Raw genomic sequence first — 19,725 nt, 5'->3', positions numbered from 1 at the left:
GGAGCTGCTGAGCACCCCCGGGTTCCAAAGGAAAAGGCCAAAGGCCAAAGGAGCCAATAAAGATTTATCTTGTTGTCTAAGTGTCTGACTCACTCCTCCGGATTGATCCTAATTTTTGGTTTCCCAAAACGAGAGGTCTGGGGATGGGCTCCTGCCTGAGGGAAGAGGAGCCAGAAACTGGGACCCCTGGGTCCTGGAGGGACCGGCCAACTGCCATGTAATTCCAGGATCGAGGAATCGGGCAGGGCCTGCCCTACCCACATCTCCTCCCCCAGGCCTGGTCTCCTCACAGGACGCCCCCTCCCCGCTCTTCCTGCCGGGTTTCCTCTTGCCTTTTCCTGTCCCCCACCCAGCGCTGGGAGCTGGGGCAGAGGCAAAGGCTGAACGGGAGCAGTAGAACTACCCAGGCCAGGGAGCCAGGGCCTCCGGGTGCTGCCGGACCCAAAGCAGGGTAAGAGCCAGGGGCCCAGGAGTCCAGACTCCCACTCCCTCCGACCCCAGAGTCAGTCCCTGGCCATGTCCCATCCCAGGACCCAGGAGTCCAGGGTCCCATCCCTCTCCTCCACCTGCACTCAAGAGTCTGAGCCCTACCCCCCACCTTGGGGGTCCAGGTCCCTTTCACCCCATTGTCACACTCGGTGCCTTAGGAGCTGGGACTTTTCCCATCCTCAGGGCCATGCTGTCTGGTGAACGGAAGGAGGGCGGAAGCCCCCGCTTTGGGAAGCTCCATCTCCCTGTGGGCCTGTGGATCAATTCCCCCAGGAAGCAGCTGGCCAAGCTGGGGCGACGCTGGCCCAGCGCTGCCTCTGTCAAGTGAGTGCCCATCTCCACAGGACTCCCGCCCCTGCCCTCGTGCCTCGCACCTGCCCCTGCTGATGGCCAGGGCCCTGTACGGGGCCATGCCAGGGACCCTGAAAGGGTCGGCTCTGGTTCTTGTCCTGAATGGGCAAGTGAGATGGTGGGCAGGGGGAGATGGTGGGACACAGTGATATCAGGGCACGGCGGAGGTGGGGGGCAGTGGCAAGCTGGCCCAGGAGATGGAGTTAAGCCGGATGGGCACGGGGATGGGAACACAGAAGGCGCAGGACTTTGATTCACCTTCCTTCCTCCCCTCCCCGCTCACCTCTTGGAATTTCCTTCTGTGGGACTCGCCTTTATTTATTTATTTATTTATTCATTTATTTATTTATTTAATTTCTCTGTCTTTACCTCCGATCTCTGCCCACCCCCCATCTCCATCCATCCTGGTCTCTCCTCCCTTCTGTGTCTGGGTGTCTGACCACCTTTCTCCTAATCTGTCTCCCGTGTCGGTGTCCTTCTGTGTCTCTCCCGCGACTGTGTTCCACGGCGGGCTCCCAGGTCTTCGTCTTCGGACACGGGGAGCCGCAGCAGTGAGCCCCTGCTCCCGCCTCCACCGCACGTGGAGCTGCGGCGAGTGGGCGCGGTCAAGGCGGCCGGGGGAGCCTCCGGTAGCCGCGCCAAGCGCATCTCTCAGCTCTTTCGGGGCTCGGGGACCGGGACTACCGGGTCTGGCAGCACGGGAGGCCCCGGGACTCCGGGGGCCGCGCAGCGCTGGGCCAGCGAGAAGAAGTTGCCTGAGCTGGCGGCGGGTGTGGCCCCTGAGCCCCCACTGGCCGCCCGCGCCACGGCGCCCCCCGGGGTTCTCAAGATCTTCGGCGCCGGACTGGCGTCGGGCGCCAACTACAAGAGCGTGCTGGCCACGGCGCGCTCCACGGCGCGCGAGCTCGTGGCCGAGGCGCTGGAGCGCTACGGTCTGGCGGGCAGCCCGGGCAGCGGCCCCGGCGACAGCAGCTGCGTGGACGCCTTCGCGCTGTGCGACGCGCTGGGACGGCCAGCGGCGGGCGGCGCGGGCAACGGCGAGTGGCGGGCGGAGCACCTGCGTGTGCTGGGCGACTCCGAGCGCCCGCTGCTGGTGCAGGAGCTGTGGAGGGCGCGGCCCGGCTGGGCGCGGCGCTTCGAGCTGCGCGGCCGCGAGGAGGCGCGCCGCCTGGAGCAGGAGGCCTTCGGGGCCGCGGACGGCGAAGGTGAGGCTGCTGGCGGCCCTAGGGGCGGGGACCTGGGGCGAGGGAGGTGGGGCCAGCGGGACGGGACTTGGGGGCGGGCACTGGGGCGGGGTTCTGAAACTGGGGGCGGGCTAGGGGCGGGGCCTTACCTGCAGGACCCAGTCATTGGAGCGCTGAGCTGGAGCGGGGCCCGGGTCAGCCACATGGACGGGCCCGAATGTAGGGCGGGGCCTGTTTGTTGGTAGAGTGGGATTTTTACAGGGGCGGGGCTATGTGGGTGGAGCCTAGAAGGGGGAGGGACTGGGGGGAAATTGGGCTCCTAGGTCGGGCCTGGAGGGCCCAGAGTGGGCGGAACCTCACAGGGGCCAGCCTTACATCAGGTGGGCTTCTGCTGGGTTGCCTGCCAAGTGTGGGGACATGGGAAAGGAAGGGGCAAGAGGAAGAAGTATTTGTACAGGCCAAGGAAGGTTATGCCACAATGGGGCCTGGTCTCTGAAAAGACCAGGCCTAGAACAGGAGGTGGTGTCAATGATGAAATGGCAAGTGTTAGACGAGCCTGGCAAGGGTGGGGCCTGGCGCACTGAGGGCCAGAGGCTGCTCAGGAAAGCTCTCTAACCGCTTTTCTGTTTCTGAGTCTCCATTTGGGAAATAGAGTGTTGTTAGCAATTAAACTGACTGGTTTGGAACTCAGGCTTGGATTCCAATATGTTATCTGCCAGTTAATCTCAGCAAAATCCTAGGTGAAGAGTCAATGGGAGACATATATATGACCTAGCACAGGGCATGGCACATAGGTGCTTAATAAAGAATGGCGCCGAGGTGGGAGGATTGCTTGAGACCAGGAGTTGGAGACCAGCCTGAACAACAGCGAAACCCCGTCTCTACAAAATATAGAAAAATTAGCCGGGCATGGTGCCGCATGCCTGTAGTCCCAGCTAATCAGGAAGCTGAGGCAGGAGGATCTCTGGGGCCCAGGAGTTAGAGGTTGCAGTGAGCTATCATGACGCCACTGCACTCTACCCGGGGCAAAAAAGCAAGACTGTCTAAAAAAAGAATGGCAATTATAATCATCATCTTCCCCCCCCCAACACACAAAAAGCATTCATTGAGCACCTACTGTGAGCCACATGTTTTTTAGGGCCCTGAGGAATACAATGGGGACATTGACAGGTGAGGTTCTCACTCTCGCAGATCACAAGTCTAGTGGTAAACATTGGTTCATTCATTCAGCTCATTTCCACCAGGCACCTACTATGTGCCAGGGCCCGGTGGTGCAGTTACCTGCATCAATGTGGACTGTCAGGGAAGGGTGTTCAGGAGGTGGTTTCTATAGCCCCGAGGGCAGAGCAGAGTCTTCTCTGTTACCTAGTCCCAGGCACACAGTAGGTGCTTAACAAATACTTGTTAAAAGAATGAACGAAATTTCTGGGCTGAAAACTGCCAGATGGTAGGAGTCATCTGGGAAATGTGTTCCAGACACAGAGAACAGCATATGCAAAAGCCTAAACGTGGGAAGCAGCCTCACCTCTCTGAAGCCAATTCTTTGTATCCTTAAAATCTCTTGTCTTTCCAGGCCCAGCCTCACTTTCCCCTTCTCTCTCCGCAGGCACTGGCGCCCCCTCGTGGCGGCCACAAAAGAACCGCTCCCGGGCAGCGTCGGGAGGGGCGGCGCTGGCCAGTCCTGGTCCGGGGTCAGGATCAGGGCCCCCGGCTGGGTCCGGAGGCAAGGAGCGCTCAGAAAATTTGTCCCTGAGGCGCAGCGTGTCGGAGCTCAGCCTGCAGGGGCGGCGGCGGCGGCAGCAGGAACGCAGGCAGCAGGCACTTAGCATGGCCCCAGGGGCAGCCGACGCCCAAATCGGATCTGCAGACCCCGGGGACTTCGATCAGTTGACTCAGTGTCTCATCCAGGCCCCCAGCAACCACCCCTACTTCCTGCTGCTCCAGGGCTACCAGGACGCCCAGGTAAGCATCACCTTCCCTACCAGAGAACCCTCTACCCCACCCGTCATTTGGAGGGCGGCAAAACTACAACTCCCAGAATTCCCAGGGCACTCTGGGAGGCGTGGTCCAGCAAGGTTCCTGAGTAGCCAATAAGGTCGGAGACGAGAGAAGGCACTGGAGGGGCACGTAGGGAATGGTTCACTGCATTCATAGTTGGAGGAAAGCACTGTCTTCCTCAAGGGAGAGTCCACTGTAGAAAGAAGATCCCCTTGGAAACGTCCATTTCTTGAGGGGGTGTGATGGGAGAGTCCATCAGGTGGAGCAGGGAAATCATTTGGTGCCTGGGATCTTGCTCTGGATAAACCTATGTTTTCTTGGTAGGAGGAGTGGGCTGATCCATTGTTAAAAGATAATGGTTTACATTGGAACCATTTGACCATTATTGATGGAGGCAGGTGGTACTGATACTTCTATCTACTTTACATATTTGGGTGATGCCGGAACTTCTTTGTTAGATAGCAGAGAGGAAGAAAGGATTGGTGGTGGGATCTGTGGAAAATTATTGCATTAATAGAAATGTAATATTTTATTAGAAAGTAAAATTCATTTATTTGTGGTGATTGGGGCATTCATCCTTATGGTGTTGCCCATCTTTGGGTGACAGTGGTGCAGCCAAGCTCAACAAGTACGGGGACCAAGGGCAAACCCCACTCTAGAAGGTGGCAGAGCTTATTGGACAATTCCATTTTTACTGTCAGAGAGATCCAATAGGGTTAGGCAGCTTGGCTGTAGATATGGGTGAGAGGTTTAGACTATTCAGAGAACAGCTCACATGGAAGAATTCACTCCTGCTAGTGGGGGCAAGGGGACAGGGGAGAACTCATTGTAGCAAGGAGCTTGCATATTTCATAACAGCCCATTCCTCTGGACAAGGTTGGAGAACAAGAGGCTCTCTTTTGGGAAGGTGGTCAAATTGGAAGGAGCTATTCTACCATGTAAGAGGTTAAGTCTCTTGTGAGAAGAGGGGGAAACATTAGAAACATCTATTCCTCTGGTGGGGATCATGAGAAATTCCTTTGTAAGAAAGAAGCTTCATTGGAATTGTAGATTCCTTGTGGACAGAAATAATAGGTGAATCTATTGTAGGAATTTATTTGGATTTGTCTATTCATGGAGGGGCTGTAATGGGAGAGTTCGTGGCAGGTGCTGTGGAAGCATTCCTTCCCGGGTTAAGGGACAGGACAGCCCATTGTTGAAAGAGGCTCATGTATTTTGGATCATATCATTCCCTCAGACAGGCATGGCACACAGAAGATTCTACCTTTAGAAGATGGTCAGACTGGAAAGGCCCATTTTCCTAGAGGGGCAGATAAGGGAATCTGTTGTAGGAAGGGGTCTCTTTGGTAACATGAATTCACGGGGTGGGGTAATGGGAAAGTTCAATGTAGAAAAAGGGTTTACGCAGATCAGGATGTCTATTCTCACAGACATGGGTGGAGAATGGAAGGGTTTAGTTTAGGTCGGGGGTCAGACTGAATGCTTACATTTTTTATAGAATGGAGATGAGAGAGTCTATTTTTAAAAAGAGTTCTTCCGGAATTCATGTGTTTATTTGGTGGATGAAATGGGACACTCCATTATAAGAGGGTCTCCTTGAAAGTGTCTATTTATAAGTAGAGTTACTAGAAGAGCCCATCGTATAGATATCTCTTTGGAGATATCTTTTTTTAGGATGAGAATATTGACAGCATCCATTGATGGAAGGGGAGTCTCTGGAATCCTCCATCAGGGGAGTGGAGGCTATAGGTGGGTCTACTGTGGGCATATGTCTCCTTGGAAATGAGTTCATCATGGGCTGGGAAATCATGAGCAAGTCCATTGTAAAAAGGGGATATTCTTGGAAGTGTACATTCATGGGATGGAGAAATTGAAGGAAACCTTTGTTCAAAGGGAGATCTCTTTAAAGGTATCCATTCTCTGCTTTGGGAATATTGAGAAAAACTATTATTGGAAAAGGAAATGTATTTGGAAGCTTCCATCATGGGGGGTAGAATAACTGACAAGTGGGTGGGGCCAGGGGTAGGGAAATGAGGCAGTTTCTTGGATAAAGACAGTTTCCTTGGAAAGGTCCATTCTTTGAGGGCGAGGGTAATTGGACGGTCCATTTTGGAAATGGGGATGTCCTTGGGAGCACCCATTCTTTGTCTGGGTGTTATGGGAGAGTCCCCTGTAGGAAGGGATTGCCTTGAAGAGTCCATCAGAAGAGGCGAGAAGATGGGAGAGTCCATTGGAGAAAGATCCCCTTGGAAGCATCTATTTTTTGAGGGAATAAAATGGTAGAGTCCATGTCAAGAAAGGGGTCTCCTTGTAAGTATCTAGACTTTGGGATGGGTGTTATGGGACATTCTACCATAGAAAGTGCCTTGGAAGAGTCCACAGAAAGTCCACTCATGGGAAATGGCGGTACTTAGAGAGTCCTGTGGGATCCCAGGAGGTCTCCTTGGAGGTGTTCATTCAAAGGAGGTAGGGCATGCGCGAGTCGATTGTAGGAAGGGATCTATGTGGAAGCGTCCATTCCTGGTGGAGTGGCGTCCTTAGTGCACCTTCGCTTTCTCTCCAGGACTTCGTGGTGTACGTGATGACGAGGGAGCAGCACGTGTTCGGCCGGGGCGGGAACTCGTCGGGCCGCGGCGGGTCCCCGGCCCCGTATGTGGACACCTTCCTCAATGCTCCAGACATCCTGCCCCGTCACTGCACAGTGCGCGCGGGCCCTGAGCCCCCCGCCATGGTGCGCCCATCCCGGGGCGCTCCGGTCACGCACAACGGGTGCCTCCTTCTTCGAGAGGCGGAGCTGCACCCGGGCGACCTCCTGGGGATGGGCGAGCACTTCTTGTTCATGTACAAAGACCCCCGCACTGGGGGCTCAGGGCCAGCGCGGCCACCGTGGCTTCCCGCGCGCCCTGGGGCCACGCCACCGGGCCCTGGCTGGGCCTTCTCCTGTCGCCTGTGTGGCCGAGGCCTGCAGGAGCGCGGCGAGGCGCTGGCCGCCTATCTAGACGGCCGCGAGCCCGTCCTGCGCTTCCGGCCGCGCGAGGAGGAGGCTCTACTGGGCGAGATCGTGCGCGCCGCGGCCGCCGGCGCGGGAGACCTGCCACCGCTCGGACCCGCCACGCTGCTGGCGCTGTGCGTGCAGCATTCGGCGCGGGAGCTGGAGTTGGGTCACCTGCCGCGCCTGCTGGGCCGCCTGGCCCGGCTCATCAAGGAGGCCGTCTGGGTGAGCGCCCCCGACTGCCTCCAGCCCCACCTGCGCCCCAAGTCCTTTCTCCAGCCTCCCCTCCCCACCTTCAACCTTCTTTCATAGCCGGGTGGGATGAAACTACCTTTCCCAGGATTTACACTAGTGCGGATCACAGGGGTGTGTGTTTTAAAGGGTAAGATGAAGGAGAGACTATTCTGAAGCTTGAGATCAGAGTCCATCTGAAAAGTGGGGAGAGACTCTGTCAAAAAGATGCTTCTAGAAAAACCAGGGTGTTAACTCCCAAGTCTTTCAATGAATCCCTCTCCTCTTGACTCTAATCTTACTGTTCCACAGGAAAAGATTAAGGAGATTGGAGACCGTCAGCCAGAAAAGTAAGAGACATGTTGATCAGAAAGAGCGGGCCGGATGCAGGGATTGGGATGTGCATCCATTTCCGGGGTCACCCCATGCATGTCTCAGTGCGAGTTTCTGCTCCTCCTTGGGACTCAGCCTTTCCAGCTATGAAGTGGGGGTTGGTCTTGGTCCCCAACTGAGACTTAGATCATGGGGTTTGGACACTTTGATGAGAGTTGGGCAGGGAACACAAGTTCCTTTCTCTTTCCCCAGCCACCCTGAGGGGGTCCCCGAGGTACCCCTGACGCCTGAGGCTGTGTCTGTGGAGCTGCGGCCACTCATGCTGTGGATGGCCAACACCACGGAGCTGCTGAGCTTTGTGCAGGAGAAGGTCATGGAAATGGAGAAGGAGGCTGACCAGGAGGGTGAGCTCTGACCCAGGCTCAGGCCTGCCCAAGCCCTCTGTCACTCCCTGAACCTGGGGACCTGGGCTTCTGGCTGCCAGCCTCTGGTTCTCCCTCTCACCCCTAGGCCTGTCCTCAGACCCACAGCTCTGCAGTGACTTGGAATTATGTGATGAGGCCATGGCCCTCCTGGATGAGGTCATCATGTGTACCTTCCAGCAGTCTGTCTACTACCTCACCAAGGTCGGCCTTGCCCCTTGCTTTCTGTTCGATATAGTATCACTTCCTGTTTAAACTACTTTGTATGGCTCTGATATCACTTCCTATTGGACTCAAGGTTTTTTGCTTCTCTGACATGACATCCCATCTCACCCCAGCACTTTGCTGTTGTGACATCACTTCCTATTTGGGCTTACATTACTTCCTGCCATTCTGGCTTCATTTCCTGTCTTTGCAATCATCACTTCTTGATAGGCTGACTTCGTTATCTGGTTATATCACAGTTACCATTTTCTCAATCTCCCATTTTCTAAGTCCACTCTTTAGTCGCTGATACATTTTATAGATAGGTAGAAGGATATAGATACATCAGATAGTGCCAGGAACAGTCAATTGCAGGCCTCATTTCCTGTTTTTGTTGAGCTCACTTCTTACAGCTCTGAATTCTCTCCCTTTTCTGAGCCACAGAGCTCCCTGAGTGCCCTTCCTGCAGGGACTGCTTTCTGCCCCAGTTTCCCCGCCACTACCCTTGACCTTAATATTGCTTCTTGGAATTCTCAGAGTTTCTGGCTTGTGGTGGGCCTGATGCCCTATCTGTGAAATGAGAGGGGATCTTTGGGGACAGATAGTCCCTAAGTTCCTCCAGCAGCCATGATTGTGAAGCCCTTTCCTCCAAGACTTCACTTCCTTTACGACCCTGCCACGTGTGGTTTTATGTTTTCTCTGTCTCTGACCTCATTTCCTGTCCTTGGCCTGATCTCACTTTCCACTGGCCAACTGCCACCCTACTCTCACTTCCTGACTCTCCATTCTTTGTCTTTCCTTTGGGAACTCTGGATAATAATTCTTTGACTGAAGGGGGGGCCTCTTTGTTCAGTATCCTTTGTCCTCCTTGAGCTGTCTCTGTTGAGAACTACAAGTCCCACAATGCACAAGAGGTGGTCTTAAAAGACCCAAGAAACTTACAGAAAGGCTTTTGGTCCAGGCCTAATAAATGCTAGAAATCCATCTACAAAGTAGGGATTTCTGCATGGAGAACCTTAGGATGTTGAATGTAGTTGGACTACAATTCCCAGAAGCCTTTGGGAAGCTCCCCATTATCTTCTCTACCACCCACTCTACCACCCTGAAGGTTTCAGGGAGTTGTCTAACCACTTGTTTGCACCTCTGTATCTTCTCAGACTCTGTATTCAACACTGCCGGCTCTCCTGGATAGTAACCCTTTCACAGCTGGGGCAGAGCTGCCGGGGCCTGGTGCAGAGCTGGGAGCCATGCCTCCGGGGTTGAGACCTACCCTGGGAGTGTTCCAAGCAGCCCTGGAACTGACCAGCCAGTGTGAACTGCACCCAGACCTCGTGTCTCAGACTTTTGGCTACTTGTTCTTCTTCTCCAATGCCTCCCTTCTCAACTCACTGATGGAACGAGGTGAGGGTTGGGCTGGGGGGCTGGGAGCCTGTCAGGGAGGCCAAGACAGGAGCCCAAGCTGAAGGATAGGAATGGTCTGGGAGGCAGGAGGACAGAGTCCACCCACCTGTTGCCTCTCATAGCCTTAATACCCTTCCATCACAGGTCAAGGTCGACCTTTCTATCAATGGTCCCGAGCTGTCCAAATCCGAACCAACCTGGACCTTGTCTTGGACTGGCTACAGGGAGCTGGGCTGGGCGACATTGCCACTGAGTTCTTCCGGAAACTCTCCATGGCTGTGAACCTGCTCTGTGTGCCCCGCACCTCCCTGCTCAAGGTGACCCTCAGTCAGCTGTACCCAACCCTGACTGCTGGCTCCTCAATGCCACCCAGCCACCCTCTGTATTCAGCTCACACTTGGACCCCATGTCATCCCTGTCCCAGCTCAGACACTGTGGGCGATGCATTGGCAGCTAGAAAGAAGCCAGCACCAACGACGACCAAACTTGGCTATGTCTGAATCTCCGTGGAACTTATTAAAAGTTTCCGGGGTCCCTCCCTCAGTCATGCAGAGTCAGGAAGTCTGGTGTGAGACCAAGTAGCATGATGGTAAAACATTCATTGAACATAAATTATATGCCAAGCACTGTGTTTAGCACTTCTAGTAAGTTATTAATTGACAGTTTTTCAGATGAGGAGACTGAGAATCAGGTAGGATAATTCACTTGATTCCATTTATTTATTTTTACTTTATTTTTTTGTTTGTTTTCTTTTTTCTCTCTTTTCAATCTATTTTTTCTTTTTTTCTTTTTCCTCTTTTACCTCTGCATCTCAGGCAGATATCTCTTTTCCAAATAGAAGTGCTTACATTTATTTATTTTTATTTGTCAAACATTTACAGTGTATTTAATAAGTCTCAGTGTTCCAAGCACTTTACAATCTTACCATATTGCATCCTCATAACAGCCCTATTAGGTAGTTCCTATTTTCCCAATTTACAGATGAGGAAACTGAGGCACAGTCACTTGCCCGAAGGTAATAAGTAGACAAGCTGGGATTTTTGGACCCAGGCAATCTGGGTGGAGTCTCTGCTGATGATTCTGATGCCATCTAGGTCAGTTGTAGAGATTGTCAAACAGATATAAAAGGTGGCTGCCATAAAATAATACATCCCCATGTACACACCACCAGCGTCAATAATATAAATTATTGGCCCATCTTGTTTCTTCTCCACCCCCACCTGCTTCCTATATCTTCATTTATTCTGACGCAAACCACATTTTTAAAAATTGCTGAGAACACACCCTTCCTCACCATCACTTCGGTGACAGTCAAGCTTCACAGTGCCCAGAAGACACTGCACAGACCCCAGTATGTGCCCACCACGTCCACTCCCTTCATGGATGTCCGTCCAGTCATGACTCTCAGCCGCCCCATCATGACCATACACTTCTCGCCTGCTCCTCCCACCAGGCCTCATGGAGCAGCCTACGAACTGACCACCCCACACTGACCCCCGCTCAGCTCCACCATCTGCTCAGCCACTACCAGCTGGGGCCCGGCCGTGGGCCACCACCCGCCTGGGACCCTCCCCCTGCAGAGCGAGATGCGGTGGACACAGGTGAGGAGAAGGGGGGAGACAAGCATTGGGGCTGCCAGCTTTCTTCTTTCCTCAGTACCCGGGAGTCCCTATTTCCACCCTTCTCTTCCTTCTGGTCCGGGATTTTGAACTCCTAGCCCTCCCTCCCCTAGACCTAAGTGCTGGATTCAGCCCCCTTGTCCCCCAAGATACAGTTCAAGTCTCCAGCTCCCTCTTTTTTCTCAGGGGCCACGCCCCCAGCCTCTTTCCTCCACAACCACCCACCCACCTGTCCTAGGAGTCCGGGCTCCGGACCCTCCACCTTCAGGAATCCTTAGACTAAGTTCCCAGCCCTTCCTCCCAGACCTAGGGACCCAACTATGTCGCCCGTTTCCAAGCCAACGGTGGCTTTTCATAGTCTGAACTACTACTCCCATCATGCCTGGGGACCCTGCTCCAGGCATTGCTGGGGGTTGAAGTTTTTTCTTCCTTTGGCCGTGATGCAGCCTCGGCTCTCCCCGACACAGCCACCTCACGCCCACTTTCAGAATCTAACCCCATCTTCTTTGGCCTCAGGGGACATCTTCGAAAGCTTCTCATCGCACCCTCCCCTCATCCTGCCCTTGGGAAGTTCTCGCCTGCGCCTCACGGGTCCGGTGACGGACGACGCCCTGCACCGTGAACTGCGCAGGCTCCGCCGCCTCCTCTGGGATCTTGAGCAGCAGGAGCTACCGGCCAATCACCGCCACGGACCTCCCGTGGTCACGCCTCCTTGAGAACCAATAGCAAACTAGCGCGCGAACCTTGAAAATTCACGGGGGCGCCTATTCACTGGAGCTCGTCTGAGCGCAGAGCTTTCTGGGAGTTGTAGTTCTTCCCCCTGCATGCAATGCTGTGGGTTTGAGTTTTCGTGTAGTGGAGGGAAGGTGGGAAGATAGGCTTGGAATGTGAGTGCCAAGGAGCAATAAAGATATCTGTGGTATTGGCAACGCCTCCATTGTTAAGACTCCGGTGCGCTAGTGATGATGGTGTTCTGTGCAATAAGGTACCGGGGCCCTTGCCTGGAGCGTTGGGTGCATGCCGAGTCCAAGGAGGTATTTATAGCCACGGTCTCAGCTTGCCCTCTTGCATGTAATCCAACCCAGGAGCGCTGGAGCCTCCCATACGTCCCAGAACACAGTCCTAAGCTTGCTCTGCCGAATTTCAGCCCTCAGTCCTGCTAGTGGGAACCACCATCTCTCCCTTCCACCCCAAAAGTCCATACTCCAGCCCCTTCCCCCTCAGACCCAGGAGTCTGAGTCCCCGGTCCCCTCTAGACCTGTCTGCCTGTCGGGCACACCGCTGAATCCCAACACCTCTGTCCCTGTTCCCAGTCCCCTCTTCCCTCAGACTCAAGAGTCCTGGCCCCTGCCTCTTTTTTCAAACCCAGGAGATCAGGCCCCCAATTTGAACGTTTCACTCCACTGAACCTGACTCCTGTTGCTGCATCAGGGAAAAAGTAGGCGACAGGTGGCACCTGCCGGCAAGGCCGGGACACGACCACCTGCTGCTGCTGCTCACCCGACGCCCCTCTCCTGGCACCTGCTTCTGTCAGTCCGCTGCTCCACCCCACCCCACCCCACAGTCCCAGGACTCGCACGAGGAGCAAGCCAGGAACCCCGACATCTGCCCCGCCCCAACCCCCTCCCCGGCGCGTGCTCCCGCCCCTTCTCAGGATCCCAGGCGGGGCTCCCGTCTCCCCCACCCCGCTCCACGGGTTCCCGGCACACCCCGGGAAGGGGGGTTCGAGGCGGTCCCACGCTGGTGGGGCGGAGCCTGAAGTGTCCAGCCTAGACCACGGGACTCGACCGGTCCCAGAGCACAGCTACGCCGAGCCCACCTGGTGAGAAGCCCCTGGGGTGGAGGGGGGACCCTCCGTAACTCTTCTGTCACTTCTCTGGTCCCAGCCCCTTTCCTACAGACCCTGGTGGCTCACACCCCACTAATTTCCTTCTCAGATGCAGGTCACAGGGACCCTTCTATTCCCCAGAGACCTGTCAGGCCCCCTTTCCCTTCTTGATCCAGGCTCTAGTCTCCTCAGAGTACTGAGATCGCCCTTAACCTCCTTCTCCAAGATTCAGGAGTCCAGGTGCCGCCCCTTTCTCCCTTTCATAGACCCAAGAGTCCAGACGCCCAGTGCCTCCTCCTCAGGACCCAGGAGCCCTGGACCCCAGGTCCCTCCTCTCCCAGGATCCAGGAGTTGAGGCCCTCAGCCCTTCTTTCTCAGACCAGGAGTCCAGTTCCCCCTGGAATCCAGAAGTTATGGCCCAAGGCTGCTCCTATCCCTAACTCCTGGCTCTTTCCCTGCTGAGTTCACATGCAGGGGCAGCCTCTTCACCTCCACTCTGACCCTGCCCTCTCCCTAGTCCAGGTCCCATCCCAGCCTTGACAATGACCCTGGCGGCTTCCTCCCAGCGCTCCCAAATCATTCGCTCCAAGTTCCGATCTGGTGAGAGGCTTCTCTCCATGTGTGGGGGGAAGGGCGTCCTATCCTTGAGAATGCTCTAGTCTGGGGTGGGGGAGGGAGGGGACCCAGGAGGCATGTGTTTTCTGTGCAAAAGGTCACTTTGCATAAAGGACGCCCCAGAGGATCAATGAGTGTGTAAATGGCCAGTAAATGCTCAGGGGAGCAATGGGGAGTGGGTGGCTAGGGGTGGGCGTGAAGAGGATCTGGCACTGCAAAAGAACAAGGGCTTAAGCTGAACACACGTGCAAAGTGGAGGAGTGGACAGAGTGGGGACTTTGGAGGACCAGGTGGGAGTGCAGGTGAGAGGACAAGGAGCTATCAAGCCTTGAAAGTGTCAAAAGTCCTGTTTAAGGTCCCAGGGCAAGCAGAAAGTGTGTAAGTGGATAGAACTGGGGGTGAATCCCTGAGTAGGTAAAGGGTACTTGAGTGTGCAAATGAGTGTGCTTACGGGTGGGTACAAAGTCACCGGTAACCAAAGAGCAAGAGGTGTGCAAAAAGGTACACATGTGCAGAGAAGTGTGCAAAGGGAGACCCTTGCTCCAAACTGGGGGCCAAATCCTGAGCGTGCAAGTAAAAGTGTTGACATGGGTGGGTGGGTGTGGAGGCAGAATGAGCCAAAGATGGAGAGTGTGTAAAAATGCACAAGTGCACAAAAGTGGCAGGTGTGCAAAACTGGAGCCCAGAGAGATGAGTGCTTAAAGGGTGTGTGTGCAGAAAGGGGAACTGTGGGAAGACCGAGAGGTAGCACAGAAAGGAGCAGGCAGGTGCAAAGTGGGGTGCACAGAGGAAAGGAGGCGAGTGCAAATGGGCCAGGCTGCCAAGATGACAACTGTGCCAGAGGTGGAGTGGGCACACACTTGTGAAGGGGGCAGGTGGAGCCAGAGGCAGGACAGCCTCCTGCCTGCACGCTGGCTCCTAGCCCCAGAATGGCTCAGGCCCGAGGTGCTGGCAGGGAGCAGGCAGGAGGCCCAGGAAAGGGAGCAGGCTGCCCGCCCACCCGCCTGCTCCTGCTCGGGGTGTGTAAGGGGGCTGGGCACTAGCGTCCCGCCAACAACTGAGGCTCCAGGCCAGGCTCCTGGACACTCCCTTCCCGCCTTCCTCCTCCCACCTCCTCCTCTCTCCACAGTCCTCCAGCTTCGGATCCACAGACGGAATCAGGACCCGAGTAAGTGTGGGCCCTGAAAGGGAGGGGATGGTGGCCCCACTCCCCTGGGACACCCTGCAGTACAGCTGCCACATATCCCTCACTGGTTCCTGCATCTCAGCCCCTTTGCCCCAGGATAGCCTGAAATCCCATCCTGTCCTTTCCCAAGGACCCAGAAGTCCAGGTCCCTGGCCATCCCACCCCCTGGGAGCTCTGCTTCCTGCTCCTCAAGCTTTCCCACCCCAAGGAGATGCCCGAATTTAGATCCTGTTTCTTTGGGGAAGACAGGCTCCCAGACTCCACTCTTGGCACAGATAAGAAGCTCAGGATGTGGCTTTCAGCTTTTCCCTCTCCCAAGAACCAGGAGCGCAGGCCCCACCCTGTCCCAGCAAAACCCCAGATATCTGGGATCCTCAGCTACCACACCCCTCTTGGTGGCCCACAACATCATTTCTGCTTTTCTTGAGAATGTAAAAATCTAGGCCCCCAGCACGTCCGCCCTCAGAGCCAGGAGTCCCAGCAACCAGCTCCCACCCTTGGGTTTTGCTCCCTGGGCCCTGCTCCTGCACCCGGGGGCCTCCTTTCCGCACAGCCTTGCTCCTCCCTGCCTGGCTTGCTGCCTGCAGGCCGCTCAGGGTCCTTCGCGCCTCTCCAGTCTCAGATCCAGACCCGTGGATCTCAGCTTCAGGCCCAGCTCCTGCCCCAGGCTTGGCCTCGGCCTCAGCCTCGGGGCCTGCCTCGTTCCTCTTCAGCCCTGGGGTCCTGCTCCCTGAGCCAGAATATTGTCCTTGGAGGTCTCCAAAGAAGGTGAGTTTCCACTGGAGTGAGAAGTCCTTCTGAGAGTCTAGCTTTGGTCCTCCTTGCTGCTGCCCCTTTTGCTCCTCTCGGGTGATGCCAAGCTGACCCCACATCTTGCCTGTAGCTCTGAGGCACAGCACCTCATACCTGCTTTTTCAGGAGTCTCTCAAGGTCTCCCAGCGTTGGAGGGAGTCCAAGCCCAGGGGGAATTTGACGAACCACCAGTACATGCCCCCAGAGCCGAGACAAGGATCCAGGTTAGACCCCCAAGCCGAAGAGGGGTCAGCCCCGGGTCCTCCCAGGCCACCTCTGTGGGAAGGGACAAAATCGCAGCAGCCACATTCTAGGTATGACTCCTGTTTCTCTTCTCCCAAGACCCAGAAATTCAGGTCCTAGCATTCTCCTCCCTCAAACCCAGAGTCTGAGACCAGAAGAGTCTGGCCTGAAACCCCCTGCCCTCCCCAGGACTCAAGAGTCCAATCTCCCAGCCCCTCTCCCTGCAGACCCAAGAGTCTGAGCTCCCATTTCCTCCCCGCGCTCTCCACCCCATGCACAGAAATCTAGCCCCGTGTGTTTGCTCCTTTGGAGCCCCAGAATTCTGGGCCCTCACCTTCCTGCATCTTCTCCAGCCCCTGTCTTTGAGGACCCCAGAATGCCTTTTCTCCCCTTGTCCCATCTAACCTTTGTTCCCCCCTCACGACTATCGCCAGGATGAAGCCCACTCCCCTCACTCCCTCTCCGCCAGGAGTCCCCAGCCCCTCGCCTCCTCCACACAAATTGGAACTTCAGACCCTTAAACTGGAGGAGCTGACGGTGAGTTTGGGGTGTGACTTCCTGGGCTGGTGCCTTCTTTCAGTGGGGCCCAGAAGTCTAACCCCGAGGCCTCTGCCCCACGGAAATCCAGGAGATCGGATCCCCAGTCCTATCCTTTTTAGGGTCCCAGGAGTGCGGACCCTCAGTCCCTCCGTTCTCGGTTTCCAAATGTCCTGCCTCAGCTCCCGCCTGCCCCACGGAGCCCGCCCAGTACTGCCTCTCCCTATCCCCTCCCCAGGTCTCAGAGCTGCGGCAGCAGCTGCGCCTGCGGGGCCTCCCCGTGTCTGGGACCAAGTCTATGCTCCTGGAGCGCATGCGCGGCGGCGCCCCGCCCCGCGAGCGAATGAAACCGCGGCGAGAGGACAGCCCCGCGGGTGCTCCCTGGCCGCGCCTCAGGCCTAAAACTCTGGGAGCCGCCCGGCGGCAGGGCTCGGTGAGGGCGGGGCTGTGTGCGTGTGGACCAATGGGGAGAAGGCAAAGTGGGACAGGGCGGAGAGTCGGAAAAGAATAGCCAATGAAGTGTGGGGGCGTGGCCCAGCGGAAAGAAGCTGTGAACGCGAGGGGGCGTGGCTCAGAGCAACGGAGGGGCGGATCCTTAGGGAGAGAAAGCCAATGACAGAACAGGGGGCAAGGCCAAAAGGGGTCCTCAAGCAAAGGGCCAGAACAGGACCAGGGGGTGGAGCCAAAGATTGCGAGTAGGTGGGGTCGCGCCCGGTGGGCGTGGCTTATAGGTACTGTCCCTGGCGGTTCTAGGTCAAGTCAAATCCAGCCTCTCTCAAGCCACCTCTTCCAAGTGCCCCGGACACCCTTTTGACCGCTCCAGCTCCGGCTCCAACTCTGGCTCCGGCTCCAGCTGCTGCTCCAGCCTTGACACCTTCCTCAGCACCGGCCTCAGCGGCCCTGACTCTGGAGGAGGAACTGCAGGAGGCGATCCGAAGGGCTCAGGTGAGGGAGTGCGGGTCGAAGCCCGGCTAGGAGTCTCGGGGCAGGTTCCAAGCTGGAGTCCCGGGTTCACGCCGAGTTTGCCCGTCCACAGTTGCTTCCGAATCGGGGCATAGATGACATCCTGGAGGATCAGGTGGAACCTGATGGTAAGAGCCGAACTCCTAGATCTGGGGGAGGCGGAGGCTAAGGTTTTGGGCTTCTGCTTCCGAGGGAGAGGTGGGCTGGGGAACTGGACTCCTGGAAATGAGGAATAGAACGCTGGCGCCTGGATCCCTGACTTCCTACGCTCACATCCCATTCCTTTCCCTGCAGACAAGCTGCCCCCCATTCCCCTGGACTTCCCCTGCTCCTTCAGCGTGCTGTCCCCCTCCCCGGACTCTGAAGGCCTCTCATCTGTCTTCTCCTCTTTGCTCCCGTCCCCTTCGAATTCCTCATCCCCCTCTCCCAGAGGCCCCACGGACTCCTTGGACTGGCTGGAGGCCCTGAGTGGGGGTCCCCCACTGGGCTCTGGCCCCCCAGCCCCCAGCATCTTCTCTGCTGACTTATCTGACTCCAGTAGCACCCGGCTGTGGGACCTGCTGGAGGATCCATGGTGATGGATTCTAGGGCTTCCAGAGACTAAGAACTGGTGGGGGTGGACAGGTCACAGAGAGAGACTCCCTGAGGGTGGGGATGGATCATCCAGCAGACCCCCTCCTGCAGACAGAGGATCAGAGAAAAGCCCCATTCCCACCTGGCCCCTGAACTGCCTGAACATTGCCTGCCTGACCATATGATCCCTGTTTATGGTTGTATGGCCAGGGCAAACAAGCTGCTTGATGCTTCTTTCAGAGACTTCATGGATGTTTTTAACCCCGCCTCCCCCAGCCCTGCCACCCAGTAGATAGCTGCCTGTTGTCTGGGGACTCTGGAAGGTGGTGATGCTTTTTAGATGCAGGAGAGGAGCAGGGAAGGCTGGGGAGGGAGGATAGGGGAGCCAGACCCCTGTGTTCTAGTTGGAGGTGAGAAAATCAGAAGCCTGGTGTCAGAGGTTAGCTTCTCTTGGAAGCAGAGCCTGAGACAAGATTCATGTGCTAGTGATTCATTAAAGAAGTGCTCCTAGGAGAAACCATTAAGGGAGTTGGGGAAATGGGACAGCAAAGGGGAAGAAGAAGAGCAAGAAGCAACTTCAGGTGAAGTCCCAAACTCAGCCTGATCATGTGGGGAGCTCTGGAGCGTAAATTAAGTTGCAGAGTCTTTCTCACCATGAGGCACATGGAACTGGCCCTTCATGTCTCCCTGTCTGGGCTTATGATTGCTGAACAACAAACTACCCCAAAACTTACAGTCTTAAAACAATAACTATGAATACTCGCAATTGCATGGGTTGACTGGGCTCAGCAGGACAGTTCTTCAGCTCCACATGATGTTGGCTAGGGCTGCAGTCAACTCAGGGCCCACCTGGGCAGGGACATCCAAGATGGTGCCCTCAGATGTGTCGGACAACTTGGTGGGGATAGCTAGAAGGCTGGACCCAGCTGAGTAGCAGAGACATCTGGACCTGTCTCATTCTTCAGGCAGCAGCAGCACTGTCCCTATCTGTGTGGTCTCTCCAATAGGAGACTTCTTGCATGGTAGCTCAGGGCTCCCACGAGCAAGCATTCCAAGAGGAGAGAGCAGAAGCTACCTATTTCTTAAAGACTAGGCTTGGAACTGGCACAATTTCACTTCAACTAACTACATCCTATTAGTTAATGCAAGTCAAGCCAGCCCAGGCTGAATGTGGGAGGGTTGTGTGAATATCAAGGGTATGGTCACTGGGGGCCATACATGGAGACTTCCCACTACCCCACCTCTAGTCAGTCATGGGCCATGGATCATGGAGGGAGGCTGGGAGGGAGGACATAAACTCCCAGGTACCTCCAGCCCCAGGGCAGCTCTGGGAAAGTCATAGGGTACTAAAATGTAGGTTTTATTATTATTGTTCAGGTGAGGCGAGGCCATCAGATCAGGAGATGGTCTCCACTGAAAAGAGAGTTTGTTAAACTGACAGATCCCAAAGGTAGGGGACACTCTATATCATCCAGGGCCACACTGGGAAGCACTGGTTGGTCAAGAGACAGGGAGAGGAGGGGACCATGGGTGAGAGACCTTGTTGTAGTTTCCTGGGGAAGGAAAAGATAAGGCAAGGTAAGCAGGTTTAGGACTGGCTAGTTTAAATAATTTCAGCATGCCCTGGGCATAGAGGCTGTCCTGAGTACTCTGGTGCCTGTCCTGGGTAATTAGCACAGGTGGATAGTGACTCAGAGTGTAAGAGCTAATAAAGGAGGTGTTTGGGGTTGTAAACTAAACATAAAATCCTAAGCCTCCCCAACC

General features: G+C 55.7%; 2 protein-coding genes across 4 annotated transcripts; both read left to right on the top strand.

Moving 5' to 3' along the window:
• Positions 1 to 351: 351 nt before the first annotated feature.
• On the top strand, positions 352 to 12,152 carry RASIP1 (Ras interacting protein 1). 2 transcript variants are annotated; one of them, XM_069456855.1, is made up of 12 exons: positions 352 to 451; positions 673 to 813; positions 1,360 to 2,045; positions 3,631 to 3,986; positions 6,586 to 7,239; positions 7,558 to 7,595; positions 7,831 to 7,982; positions 8,101 to 8,204; positions 9,362 to 9,605; positions 9,750 to 9,922; positions 11,059 to 11,206; positions 11,741 to 12,152. In XM_069456855.1, the coding sequence occupies exons 2-12, from the start codon at positions 677 to 679 to the stop codon at positions 11,938 to 11,940; spliced, it is 2,892 nt and encodes a 963-aa protein (XP_069312956.1). In that variant the 5' UTR covers positions 352 to 451; positions 673 to 676; the 3' UTR covers positions 11,941 to 12,152. The 2 variants fall into 2 exon arrangements, with proteins under 2 accessions (XP_069312956.1, XP_069312955.1); XM_069456854.1 differs by having other exon boundaries at positions 410 to 451; positions 8,089 to 8,204; positions 11,741 to 12,145.
• Positions 12,153 to 13,594: 1,442 nt separating this feature from the next.
• Positions 13,595 to 17,966, top strand: MAMSTR (MEF2 activating motif and SAP domain containing transcriptional regulator). 2 transcript variants are annotated; one of them, XM_069458088.1, is made up of 9 exons: positions 13,595 to 13,652; positions 14,797 to 14,835; positions 15,470 to 15,621; positions 15,772 to 15,959; positions 16,323 to 16,425; positions 16,664 to 16,858; positions 17,179 to 17,370; positions 17,462 to 17,516; positions 17,683 to 17,966. In XM_069458088.1, the coding sequence occupies exons 1-9, from the start codon at positions 13,595 to 13,597 to the stop codon at positions 17,964 to 17,966; spliced, it is 1,266 nt and encodes a 421-aa protein (XP_069314189.1). The 2 variants fall into 2 exon arrangements, with proteins under 2 accessions (XP_069314189.1, XP_069314190.1); XM_069458089.1 differs by lacking the exons at positions 13,595 to 13,652; positions 14,797 to 14,835; positions 15,470 to 15,621; positions 16,664 to 16,858 and having other exon boundaries at positions 15,841 to 15,959.
• The last annotated feature ends 1,759 nt before the right edge of the window (positions 17,967 to 19,725 follow it).

Source organism: Eulemur rufifrons, chromosome 24 (genome assembly GCF_041146395.1).
Source record: "Eulemur rufifrons isolate Redbay chromosome 24, OSU_ERuf_1, whole genome shotgun sequence".
Taxonomy (NCBI): domain Eukaryota; kingdom Metazoa; phylum Chordata; class Mammalia; order Primates; family Lemuridae; genus Eulemur; species Eulemur rufifrons.
This window is presented reverse-complemented; position numbering and strand designations above follow the sequence as displayed.

What these genes read in the sequence shown, in the direction of transcription:
- RASIP1 (XM_069456854.1), top strand. Translation starts at nt 677, where the DNA reads ATGCTGTCTGGTGAACGGAAGGAGGGCGGAAGCCCCCGCTTTGGGAAG. An exon ending in CAACTCACTGATGGAACGAG is followed by an intron (nt 9,606 to 9,749) that starts GTGAGGGTTGGG and finishes CTTCCATCACAG; the next exon opens with GTCAAGGTCGACCTTTCTAT. An exon ending in GCGAGATGCGGTGGACACAG is followed by an intron (nt 11,207 to 11,740) that starts GTGAGGAGAAGG and finishes CTTTGGCCTCAG; the next exon opens with GGGACATCTTCGAAAGCTTC.
- MAMSTR (XM_069458088.1), top strand. Translation starts at nt 13,595, where the DNA reads ATGACCCTGGCGGCTTCCTCCCAGCGCTCCCAAATCATTCGCTCCAAG. An exon ending in CTTGGAGGTCTCCAAAGAAG is followed by an intron (nt 15,622 to 15,771) that starts GTGAGTTTCCAC and finishes CTGCTTTTTCAG; the next exon opens with GAGTCTCTCAAGGTCTCCCA. An exon ending in TCGCAGCAGCCACATTCTAG is followed by an intron (nt 15,960 to 16,322) that starts GTATGACTCCTG and finishes GACTATCGCCAG; the next exon opens with GATGAAGCCCACTCCCCTCA.